Raw genomic sequence first — 12479 nt, forward strand, 5'->3', positions numbered from 1 at the left:
CACAGATGAAAAAGTTCCAGTACCACGTTTGAATAGCAGTGATGATAGTGGACATCCCTGCCATGATCCTGATCTTAGGGGAAAAGGTCTCAGTTTTTCCCCATTGAGAATGATATTTGCTGTGGGTTTTTCATAGATTGCTTTGATGATATTGAGGTAAATATTCTCTATCCCTACACTGTGAAGAGTTTTGATCAAGAAAGGGTGCTATACTTTGTCAAATGCTTTTTCCGCATCTTTTGAGAGTACTATATGATTCTTGTCCTTTCTTTTATTAATGTATTGTATCACATTGATTGATTTGCAGATGTTAAACCAACCTTGCAGCCTAGGAATAAATCCCACTTGATGGTGATGAATAATCCTTTTAATGTACTCTTGGATTCCGCCAGCTAGTATTTTGGTGAGAATTTTTGTGTCTGTGCTCATCAGGGATATTGGTCTGTAATTCTTTTTGATAGGATCTTTCCTAAAATTTGTACAGAATCAAAAAAGATCCCAAATAGCCAGCAGAATGTTGAAAAAGAAAAGCAAAATTGGTAGCATCACAATTCTGGACTTCAAGCTCTATTACAAAGCAGTAATTACCAAGACAGTATGGTTCTGTCACAAACACAGATACACAGATCAATGGAACAGAACAGAGAGACCAGAAATGGAGCCTCAAATCTGTGGTCAACTAATCTTTGACAAAGCAAGAAAGAATGTCCAGTGGAAAAAAGACAGTCCCTTCAACAGATGTTGTTGGGAAAATTGGACAGCCACATGCAGAAGAATGAAACTGGACCATTTCCTTACATCACACACAAAAATAGACTCAAAATGGATGAAAGATCTAAATATGAGACAGGAATCCATCAAAATTCTTGAGGAGAACACAGGCAGCGACCTCTTTGACCTCAACCACAGCAACCTCTTCCTAGAAAATCATCAAAGGCAAGAAAATCAAGGGCAAAAATGAACTATTGGGACTTCAAGATTAAAAGCTTTTGCACAGCAAAGGAAACAGTCAACAAAACCAAGGGGCAACTGACAGAATGGAAGAAGATATTTATAAATGACTTATCAGATAAAGGGCTGGTATATAAAATCTATAAAGAACTTATCAAACTTAGCATCCAAAGAACAAATAATCCAATTAAGAAATGGACAGAAGATGGGGTGCCTGGGTGGCTCAGTGGGATAAGCCTCTGCCTTCAGCTCAGGTCATATCTCAGGGTCCTGGGATCAAGACCCACATCGAGCTGTCTGCTCAGCAGGGAGCCTCCTTCCCCTTCTCTCTCTCGGCTTGCCTCTCTGCCTACTTGTGATCTGTCAAAAAAAAAAAAAAGGCAGAGGACATGAATAGACATTTCTGCAAAGAAGACATCCAAATGTCTAATAGACACAGGTGAAAAAGTGCTCAACATCACTGGGCATCTGGGAATTACAAATCAAAACCTCAGTGAGATACCACCTCACACCACACCAGTCAGAATGTGTAAAATTAACAATCAGGAAATGATAGATGTTGGTGAAGATGCAGAGAAAGGGGAACCTTCCCACACTGTTGGTGGGAATGCAAGCTGGTACAGCCACTCTGGAAAACAGTACAGAGGTTCCTCAAAAGGTTGAGAAGAGCTACCCTAGGACTCAGCAATAGCACTCCTGGGTATTTACCCCAAAGACACAAATGTAGTGATCCAAAGGAGGCAGGAACACCCTAATGTTTATAGCAGCAATGTCCACAATAGCCAAACTATGGAAAGGGCCTAGATGTCTACCGATAGATGAAAGGATGAAGAAGATGTGATATATATATATATCCTATGTAGCCATCAAAAATGAAATCTTGCCATTTTAAATGACATGGATGGAACTAGAGGGTACTATGCTAAGAGAAATAAGTCAATCAGGGAAAGAACTACCATATGATCTCTCTGATATGAGGAATCTGAGAAACAAGACAGGATCATAAAGGAAGAGAGGGAAAACTGAAACAAGATGGAACCAGGGAGGGAGACAAACCATAAGAGACTCTTAATCTCAGGAAACAAACTGAGGGTTGCTGAAGGGGAGGGGGATCTGAGGGATGGGGTGGCTGGGTGATGGACATTGGAGAGGGTATGTGGCTAGGGTATGCGGCAGGGGTGAGTGCTCTGAATTGTGTAAGACTGATGAATCACAGACCTGTACCCCTGTAACAAATAATACATTGTATGTTAAGTTAAAAAAAAAAAAATCTCCAAGTGATTCTTGTCCCATTAAATTTAAGAAGGACTGGGATAGAAAGAGTGTAGATTCACCCTTGGTTTAGTGCTGGTTGTGACATGCTGGAAGCAAAGAGGCATTCTGAGCTCCCAGACTCAAAGAATTTATTACCTCTTTTATGGACGACTTCAATCCTTTTCCAAATGATTTGTTATCTTGTACACTAACTCGTCCCTAATCCCCCCGCCCCACACCCCAGGTGCTCTTATATCTGAATGTTACAGGATTGCAGAAGAAACCATAAGCTTCCTTAAAGTTTTAAAATTTTGATTTTACCAGCCAGACCTCCTCCACACAGAAAAAAAAAAAATACATGAGAACCAGTAAAACTGAACTGAAATGAAATCTAGTCAGTGTGAAAAGTAATTCTAAGGAAAATTTTGCAATTAGCCACCTCCCCACCCCAACTGCTCTTGGGTCAGATTTAAAGAATGGTCCACCGTCTTGCTTCTCATAACATTTGAGTGTTTTGAAGTCGCTATTCGTGATTATGGTTTTTGAACTGCTTTTCTCCTCTTCTTTGTGCAAAACCAAACTTAATTCTTCTAAACGAATTAAGTCACTTGAGAGTCCGAGTGGAAGCTCGAGCGACACCGCCTCCTCGCCCTGACGCGGAACCGGCTTCCGAAGAGGGGTTCCAGGGAGCAAGACAGGACGGCGCCGAACCGGTCCCCGCCCTCCCCGGCCCCGGCATCTGCTGGAAGCGTCAGGGGTCACGGAAACTTTGATGTAGTGTTTTCGAGACCAGCGAGGCTTTCTGTGACTCACGCTTCTTCCATGTTACACCGAGTACGGAACGTTGCCGACCTGCTGGTGATTTTTTGTGTGCCGCGGCTCTGAAGCGCGGTCGCCTACGGGGTAACGTCTGCGGTCCAAGAGGAGGGAAACACGCTTGTCCCTCCTCACGCCAACTGGTCCAGGGGGCTGTGGGCGCGCTCGGTGGCCGCTGGGAGAACCGAAATGGCAGAGGCCTGAGGCGTTTCAGAACTGAGCGGGAAGGGTTTTTAAACTGCGCAGGGAGAGGTCTCCGACGCGACAGCCGACGGCTCCCAGGGCTAATGGCTTCCTGCCCGCGCCGGGTCGGCTCCGCACCGGGAACCGCCTCCCCCTCTCCAGGTTAACCCCCCCCCCCCATGCCCACCCTCCCTGCCCCCAGCCCTTCCCTCTCCAGCCTCCGAGGCTCCTGCGCCCGCCTCTTCTTTCCCTCCCCCTTCCTCCTTTCCCTTCTCCTCACCCACCCACCTTCTTCCCCCTGGGTCTGTCCAACCTAACCCGCTTCGCCCCCCTTCTCTGTTCCCCCCCAGACTCGCGCTCCCGCCGCAAGCGCCACCTCCTCTCTCAACCAGATGCCAGACGGGAGGCGCAGCAGGCCGACTGCGCGCACGCGCACTGCGCGGCGGGCGCCTGGGCAGGCGGGGCGTCTGCGCAGGCGCGCGCTGCTCCGGCTTCGCTCCCGCGCCGGCCGCTAGGCGTTCTTCGGCTGGTTCAGTCGGACTTGGGGCCGCGCGCCGGCGGCGGCACCATGTTTCTTCAGTCAGTCAGTTTCTGGAATCTGGCGTTTTATGCCCTTATGGTTTTCATGGCAACCCTGGGGCTGTGGGACGTCTTCTTCGGCTTCGAGGAGAACAAGTGCAGTATGAGCTATATGTTTGAGTACCCGGAGTATCAGGTGAGGTTCGGCTGTCTCACCTGGGCGCTCTGAGACTCGGGCCCCTCCTGCGGGTCTCCCCACTTGGGCTCCCGCGCCTCTCCGGCTCCCTTATGCCAACCTCGTCTCTGGTTTTCTTTCGCTCCTGAAGACTCTGCAGACCGCCCCCACCCCACCCGCTACCCTCACCCACCCTTTGTGTCCTCTCAACAGTGGGGTGTCAGGTAGATGGTTCCCTGAAGCATCCTCCCGGCCCCCCTCGTAGTTCTCCGCTGTCCCTCCGCTCCCTTCCCGGACCCAAACCCCAGGTACAGATTCTTCCGACTCCCCGGGCCCACCCCACCCCCCCATTCCTAGAGACGCAACCTCAGCCCCTTTCCCTAAACCCAGACCCCCATTTCCCCGCGTTCCTGCCTTAACAGGTGCCCCAGACCCTCCTTTGCTTTCCACGCGCCTAAATTCTCACCATCCCGCGCCGTGATTTGCACGTCAGCTTTCGCCTTTCTGGAAAGGGGCTGAGCTGCTGCGGAGTGTGCCGTGGCTGGATCCCAAGACTGCCTTTGCCACTCCGGGGTTTGACTCCGGCGGGAGAGGCTCACCTGATAAGGAATTCAGTGGAGACCTACTGAGTCTCCCTCCGGTCAAGTTCGCGGAGCCTCCGGTTCGGTAGGTTGTGGGTCCGTGCGTGTGCGCACACGCCCGTGTTTCTGCACGTCGTCTCTGAGCAGTTCATCCAGAATCCTTCTCGGAGTGTTTTTGTTTTCTCACCGGGTTTGCAATTTGGGGGAGACCCGGCCTGCCCGGAGCGCGCACTTGCGCGCCGCCCCCCGCCTCTTCAGTTCTGTTTTGACTATTTTCAATCGCAGTTGCTTCGTCAGGTCGGCACAGTGGAGTCTAGAATTTCACTCATGACCCCCTGTAGTGATAAGTTACACAAGTGCCCAAAGACATTTCTCCTGAATGATTGTCCTGCTTGTAAACGCATCCCCCAGTTACTGAATACGTGTCACATGGTAACTCCCTGCCATAAAAAGTACATGTGCTGGAATATGTTACTGATAAAACGCATTTTAAATATACTTTAAAAATAATATTATTTAAGGGGAAGCATGCAGATCGTGATTGCCTCTGTGTAAAGGTCATTATGGAGGAGATTACTTGATTAATGCTATTATTTAGATCCTAAAACTACCTAAGGTTTAGATTGCTGAAGAACATCTTTTCCTCGTGGGCAAAATTCTAGTTTAGATTTCATCTGTTTCGAGCTCTTTATCGTGGTTTTGCATCAATGCTTATAAGAGAGTGGAAGAACTTGATACCAAATGCTGTTGAAGGAGATTTTAACGTGTTACTGTTGTCTCGGTTTCTAAGCACATATGCTGGTTAATGTTTCTCAGAGGTTATGCATAGTTAAGTACGTGGGCTTTTAGTTTAGTTTTCTTTTTTAACTGAAAATAGAGCCCTTATATTAATTTTTCTGTGGTTTAATAATTGGGAAACTCTCAACAGGTTGAAGTAGGTCACTTTAGTTTTGCATTGTGTTGAAGAGTTTGATTAAAACAAAATTATCTCGAACAATACAGAACTAATGCCCATTTATTTTGAGATTGTCCACAATTATTGAAGCTATTTTAATATCTGCGGTAGTGGAAATCGCTTAGTGTTTTGAGAACAAAGCACATGTACTCATAGATCTATTTCTTGCCTCAAAGTTAACTGGAAAGACAGAAAATTAGCTAGTGCAAGAGAGCTATTTGGCTTTTTTTTTTTAATTGTTGAGTAGTCTGTATTTAGTTATTTTGATTTAGACTCCCTTTTTGAAGTTACTGTTAATAATTTGTCAGTACAGTAATAATTACAGTGGCTGGAGTTTCTGATATGCATTTTTCAGTAGATTTTTATTTTTATGATGTAAAAATCTCTGTTAATTAATTACAGTATTTATACTTGATTCTTAGACCTTTTATTGTGCAGAGCAGGTCATGTTATTTTAGAAATACAGTTAAAACCTGTCTATAGAAATGAGTCACTTTGAAATGTAGTGAGATTTCTGGATAACTGAGGTAATTCTATTAAGAACCAGTGGGTTTTAATGAATATATATTCTAAATATATATGTATTGCTTATTTTTAGTTACATTTTATAGTAAGCTTTTTAATTGTTCACAGAGTGACTCCAGCATTTGAGATGACATAGTTGTTGGGTTTTCTCCTTGATGCCTTTTTCTTTTTTTAATTCTTATTTACTTATTCTTTAGCCGAATGTTAGAGGAAATGAAAGGTAGTTGAAACACTCAACTTTATTCCCCATTTTAAAAATTAAAGGTGAGACAGAAATTTGAGCTTATTTGTAAAAATGAAGTGTTAATTTAAAATTTTTTTGAGTAGGGGTGCCTGGGAGGCTCAGTCTGTTAAATGTCTGCTTTTGCCTCAGGTGGTGATGGGGGGCTCCTGGGATCAGGCCCCAGCATTGGAATTCCTGCTCAGCAGAGTCTGATTGACTCTCTCTCTCTCTCTCCCTCTCTGCCCCTCCCCACTGCTTGTTCTCTCCCTCTCTCTCTCGCTCTCTCTCTCTCTCAAAAAAATTAAATAAATAAAGTCTTAAAAAAAAACTAAAAAGTTGTTTTGAGTATTCATTTCCTACCTTTGGATTTCCAAAATTTGCTTGTTCAGAGTTAACTGAACATCTCACAAACCTACCAGGCAAATACACATTATCCTTTCAAGCTTCTTGCTTTATTATGATGCAAGGCAAAGCTTTTATTTGGTAGCAAACAGTTTTGGCAAATTGCAGAATTGGAGAAGAAACATCTGTGTTGTTTTCTCCTATACAGCAATCTATTTGGCTGTCCTCAGATATGTGATCTAATTGTTCTTGTCTGAAAGAAAATGTTGATATTGGAAAACACGAATCATACTTTTGTTATTAAGTGTGATGTTTGCTTAGCAAATAGCTTATTGAATAACTCTTTCAAGTATATTCTAGATACTGGGTATGGGTGAGGGAATTAGAGATGAATCAGACCTTGTGCCTTTATGTCTTTATAATTTTTATGTCTTTATAATACAATGGGGGAGACAGGATGTAATGGACAGTTAAAATATAATGTGCTAAATCATAATTTCACAGTAAGTGCATATGAGGGTCTTCACAGAAGAAAGCATCCAAAGCATCCATTCATCTTTGATAGTCAAAGGCTGTAGAGAAGGTGTGGCAAATTAGAGGATACACACACACACACACAGTTCATGAAGTGCAGAAACAAGAAAACTGCAGGAATAAAGAATAGCATTTGTGAAGGTAGGAAGGCACCAAGACACATTGTGTAAGTGGTGTGGATAGTATATAAACTGCTAACATCGGTTGCCTTCTGGGTAGGGAATTATGGCTAAAGGACTAGGGGTAGGAGAAAGCCTTTTCATTATACATCCTTTGAGTCTTGAATTTTGAAGCATATTAAAATTTTTAAAACCTAGCATGTGTAAGTTAAAAGAATGGTAAGAATAATTGAAGACAGATTTTAGAGGGTCTCTCAGGCCTTTATCATCTATTAATATAATCAGGAAACACAGAAGGTGTATGTTTTAACATGATATTTCTAATTATATTTTATTTTATGTTATTTGAGGGGTGGAGTGGGGTGGAAGGGCAAGAGGGAAGGGGAGAGAGAAAATCTTAAGCAGGCTTTATACTCCGCCTGAAGGCCAACTCATGGCTCTCTCTCAGGACCTTGAGATCCTGATCAGAGCCGATGCTTAATTAACTGAGCCACGCAGGTGCCCCACAAGCAGTATGGACTATGGATTGGGGTAGGGAGATTTTGACCATTCTGAAAGATTCACCTCTCCCTAGGTCTTTTTATTAAGCTGGAGTCCTTAGGGGTGGAATGGGCAAAGGGCTGAGAAGAATTCTTTGTAAGATCTTTTAAACTGTATTCATTTTAATCAAAATCTTTTTTCTTTTTTATTATGGGGCTCAAATTTTAATTTTCCAGTTTTAATTTATAGGTAAAAAATATATATCATAAAATAGACAATAGTTTCTTGAATCAGTATTTTTCTAGCACTTGGGAACTCGTTAGAATTTTTGTCTTTTGAAAGGGTTAGAGATTAAAAGGAACTGTACTAAGGCAGAGTCAAGAGAGGATGAACAGCAGAGGCAGGATTGTGGAGATATTTAAGTATAAAGGTAATTTGATTTTGATTAAAAGTCTGTTTTGGGGAGGGGTTCTCATTTAAAGTAATCTATATAAAATAATATAAAATATATGGGGATCTTTTTGCTATAAGTTTTCTTTTTAAATCCCTTGACCCCTTTTTCTTCATCAGCATCCTTTCCATATGCCTGTACTTTTTCTGTCTTCAATCTGGTCACAGCCCTTCTTGTTTCTTCCTGCCACTCCCAGCTTGTACTCTGGAATGCAATTTTGCCATATGCTAATAGTTTCCTGTTTTTTCTGAGTTAATATTCAATTAGTTCAAAATTTTGTTTAGCTAATGTACTAAAAAGAATGATCTAATACTCATGTACTGTCATATCCAAAGGTGTACTAAATTGGGACATGTATATATATATACATATATATATATATGTATTTGGAGAGATGAAATTGCTAATATCTTAAACAGTAAGCTCACAATTTCTAAAGATATTTTCAGTTGTTATTAACACAGATTGTTTATGTTAATATTTTTAAAAGAATATTCAGGAATGTGCATGAATGATCAGAATTCTGCTTTGTAGAACAGTGAGGTTTTTCAGTGTTACTACTATTTACAGGCTTTAAAATTCATTTAGTATTTAAAATTTTTATCAACCACATGTACAGCCCTGTTAGATCATTAAATTTATTGATGTCTGCTTAAATAAATCTACTGCTCAATGTAACTGGCTTCATTTTTAATGGTTTCTATAGTTTAAAAAGGAGCAGAAGAAGGGAGTGTACTTTACCACCACTTTTAAAGATTCCTACCTTTTGGGGATGATGTTACATGAATTACTGGCTTATTTGTTATAAAATAATATAAATAAATGTTATAAAATAATATAAATTGCAGAGTAGTTTAAGGCTTGCTGACAAAACCATACACCTGGTCCACAAAACCCAAAATAGATGCTAACTCATTGGAATGTTTACGGTGAGGAGAGTGTGCATGTCTTGACCCAAGACATGGCTGTAAGGTTCATATTAATTTGTAAAGCACATTGCAGGTCAAAGCATATTAGGTTGAGAGGTCAGAAAGCTGCATTGTAAAACAAAATTACTTTCCTTTGAATGATATAACAACTGGATGATGTAGTTGAGCCTATGTAAAAGGAGAGGCATTACAAAACAGTTTAAAATAGCAAAAAAAGGGGCACCTGGGTGGCTCAGTGGGTTAAAGCCTCTGCCTTCAGCTCAGGTCATGATCTCAGGGGCCTGGGATCGAGTCCCGCATTGGGCTCTCTGCTTGGCAGGGAGCCTGCTTCCTCCTCTCTCTGCCTTCCTCTCTGCCTACTTCTGATCTGTCTCTGTCAAAGGAATAAATAAAAAATCTTTAAAATTAAATAAATAAATAAAATAAAATAGCAAAAAAAGAATTGATTTGATAATGGAAAGCCTTCATCATTTCTAAGGATAATTGATACAGATACTATATTAAGTACATTTCCAATTATATTAAATAATTTGCTGACATACCCCAGTGTCTTTCTTTTGTCAGTGACTATTTTGAATAATTTATATTAATTAGAGTTTCAAGTAGTTCAATTTTTTTAAAAAAATTTATTTATTTGAGAGAGAGAGACACAGAGAGAGCATGAGAGGGAGAAGGTGAGTGGGAGAAGCAGACTCCCCGCGGAACTGGGAGCCCGATGCAGGACTCGATGCCGGGATTCTGGAATCACGGCTTGAGCTGAAGGCAGTGGCTTAACCAACTGGAGCCACCTAGGCACCTCTAGGTAGTTCCATTTTATGCATTCCTGAAGACTGCATGGTTCAAAACTCATGTAATTCAAGATGTGTTCTACGTATGAATAAAAGTAAAAGTACAGTTTTATTATCAGTAATATTTTTACACTGTTTCAAATGTGTATAATTCCAAATTGGGCACAGTAGACTGAATTGTATTAATCCAACTGATTAAAGTGGACTTGCCTTTTCTTCCCCCCTGCAGAAAATAGAACTTCCAAAGAAACTGGCAAAACGCTATCCTGCATATGAATTATATCTTTATGGAGAAGGATCCTATGCTGAAGAACACAAAATTCTCCCTTTGACTGGTATTCCAGTTCTCTTTCTTCCTGGTAATGCTGGAAGTTATAAGCAAGGTAAGTCTTGGAAATAATTTTGAAAGCTATAAAATTTAATCAAAGGATTTACCAGATACATATTCTATGTACTATGCTAGGCATACGGGAGACACAGATATTTGACATATTGTCTGGAAGAAAAAAAATATAAGTGCAAAAAATAGTTGAAGACCACTTAGTGTAAGACAGAGAAAACAGGATGGGGTAGGTAGGATAAGTGACACAGGGATCCGGGAATCAGCAGAAGAAAGGTTTATGTTGAAAATGGAGGGTAGAGAAAACAACCTAGAATACTGAGTAGAGAAGTAAATTGGTTTATGTTTTGCTAAACAAGAGAAAAGGTTGGTTTCTTTCTTTTGGAGCTATTTAAATCATATCTAGAAATACTGATGGGAACACAGAAAGGTGAAGATAGGGAAGCTTTGTAGATAGATTCCAAGTTGAATGTTGGCCTCGAGATAATAGCAGTTATTTCTGGCATAACAGTCAAGTAATCTGGAAGTAATTTCATTTCAAATATACTTTTTGGCTATTAACTGGCATATTCTTTTATATAATAATTCTTTCGGGGATGCCTGGGTGGCTCAGTTAGTTAAGCTCGTCATTATTCCAGGGTCCTGGGACCAAGTCCCATATACAGCTCCCTACTTAGCAGTGAGTCTGCTTCTCCCCCTGCTCGTTCTTTCTCTCTCTCTTTCTCACTCTCTAATAAATAAAATCTTTAACAACAAAAAAAAATTCATCCAGGTTGTTGTATGAGCTGTGATTTATTTATTGTTTTCACTCTATGTTATCCCATTATATGGCTATACCATAGTTTAAATATTCTGTCTTTGGATACTAATGTTATTTATATTTATTGGTAATTTCAAGTAAAGAACATTTTTCTTACTTTGGATCACATAAGCCCATGTTTCTGTAAGATGTATGCTATAATGTAATTCATGTCACAGGTTATATGTATCCTTCTATTGTTACTGGCTGTGCTAATTTATACTCCCAGAAATACTATATTATACTTCCCTTTGCTTCACATCCTTGACAGCATTAGAATTGTCAGATTTTTAAATTCTATACAGTATAGTAGGTGTGATTTATTTTTAAAAAATTATTACTCTGGCTTTGCTGTGTAGAGAATATGCTGTAAAGGGGCAAGAGTGAAAGAAGGAAAGATAACATCATTAATCATCAGGGAAATGCAAATCAAAACCATAAGGATAGATGTAATTTCATACCCACTAGGGTAGCTAAAATCTAAAATCTGTAATCTAAAAGATAATATCAAGGGTCATTGAGGATATGAAGAAATTGAAACCCTTATCCATTGTTGGTGAGAATATAAAATGGTAGAGCCACTTTGGAAGAACAGTTTGGCAGTTATTCAGAATGTTAAACATAGAGTTTTAAGCTTAGCAATTCTGCTATAGGTATTTACCCGAGAAAAATGAAAATGTACTCTCAAACGAAAACTTGTTTGCAAATGTTCACAGCAACACTATTCAAAATAACTAAAATGGAGAAACAACCCAACATCAACTAAAGAATGGATAAATAAAATACATACATATAATGGAATATTATTCAGCAGTAAAAAGGAATGAATGATGAAAGAAGAAAATTACAAGCCAATATCCTGGATGAGCCTAGATGCAGAAATCCTTAGCAAAGTATTAGCAAACCAGATCCAACCATACATGATCAAGTGGGATTTATTCCAGAGATGGAAGAAGGTTCAGTATCCACAAATCAATCAATATGATATAATTACATCAATACAAGGAAAGATGAAAATCATATGATCATCTTAATAGATGTAACAATAGCCTTTGACAACATTCAGTATTCATTTATGATAAAAATTCAAAATAGTATGTATAGAGGGACTGTACCTCAACATAATAAAGGCCATATATGACAGTCCTACAGCTAATGTTATGCTCAATGGTGAGAAGCTGAAAGCTTTTCCTCTAATTCTAGGAACAAGACAAAGATGCCCACTCTCACCACTTTTATTCAACATCGTATTGGAAGTCCAAGCCACATCAGTAAAGTTTTAAAAAGCCATCCAAATTGGAAAGGAAGAAGTAAAATAGTCACTATTTGCAGATGACATATATTGAAAATCCTCAAGACTCCAAAAAAAAGCTGTTAGAATTAATAAGTGAGTTTAGTGAAAGGTAGGATACAAAATCAATATACAGAAATCTATGGTGTTTCTAATAATGAGAAATTAAGAAAACAATCTCATTTACAATTGCATTGAAAAGAGTAAATACCTAGGAATAAATT

General features: G+C 40.2%; 1 protein-coding gene and 1 long non-coding RNA gene across 2 annotated transcripts in view; one reads left to right on the plus strand and one right to left on the minus strand.

Annotated features, from left to right (window-relative positions):
* Positions 1-2500: 2500 nt before the first annotated feature.
* On the minus strand, positions 2501-4882 carry LOC131827630 (uncharacterized). Its single transcript, XR_009352088.1, has 2 exons — positions 4498-4882; positions 2501-3864 (listed from the first exon to the last, which is right to left on the minus strand). It is a non-coding gene; the product is annotated as an uncharacterized LOC131827630 (long non-coding RNA).
* The window catches only part of PGAP1 (post-GPI attachment to proteins inositol deacylase 1), a 79784-nt gene continuing 70561 nt past the window's right edge, over positions 3257-12479 (plus strand). The window contains exons 1-3 of the mRNA XM_059168522.1: positions 3257-3366; positions 3555-3919; positions 10055-10208. Coding sequence (XP_059024505.1) covers positions 3309-3366; positions 3555-3919; positions 10055-10208 — 577 coding nt within the window. The 5' untranslated portion in view covers positions 3257-3308. The remainder of the gene's footprint in view (positions 3367-3554; positions 3920-10054; positions 10209-12479) is intronic.

The sequence above is a fragment of the Mustela lutreola genome, chromosome 3, assembly GCF_030435805.1.
Source record: "Mustela lutreola isolate mMusLut2 chromosome 3, mMusLut2.pri, whole genome shotgun sequence".
Classification (NCBI taxonomy): domain Eukaryota; kingdom Metazoa; phylum Chordata; class Mammalia; order Carnivora; family Mustelidae; genus Mustela; species Mustela lutreola.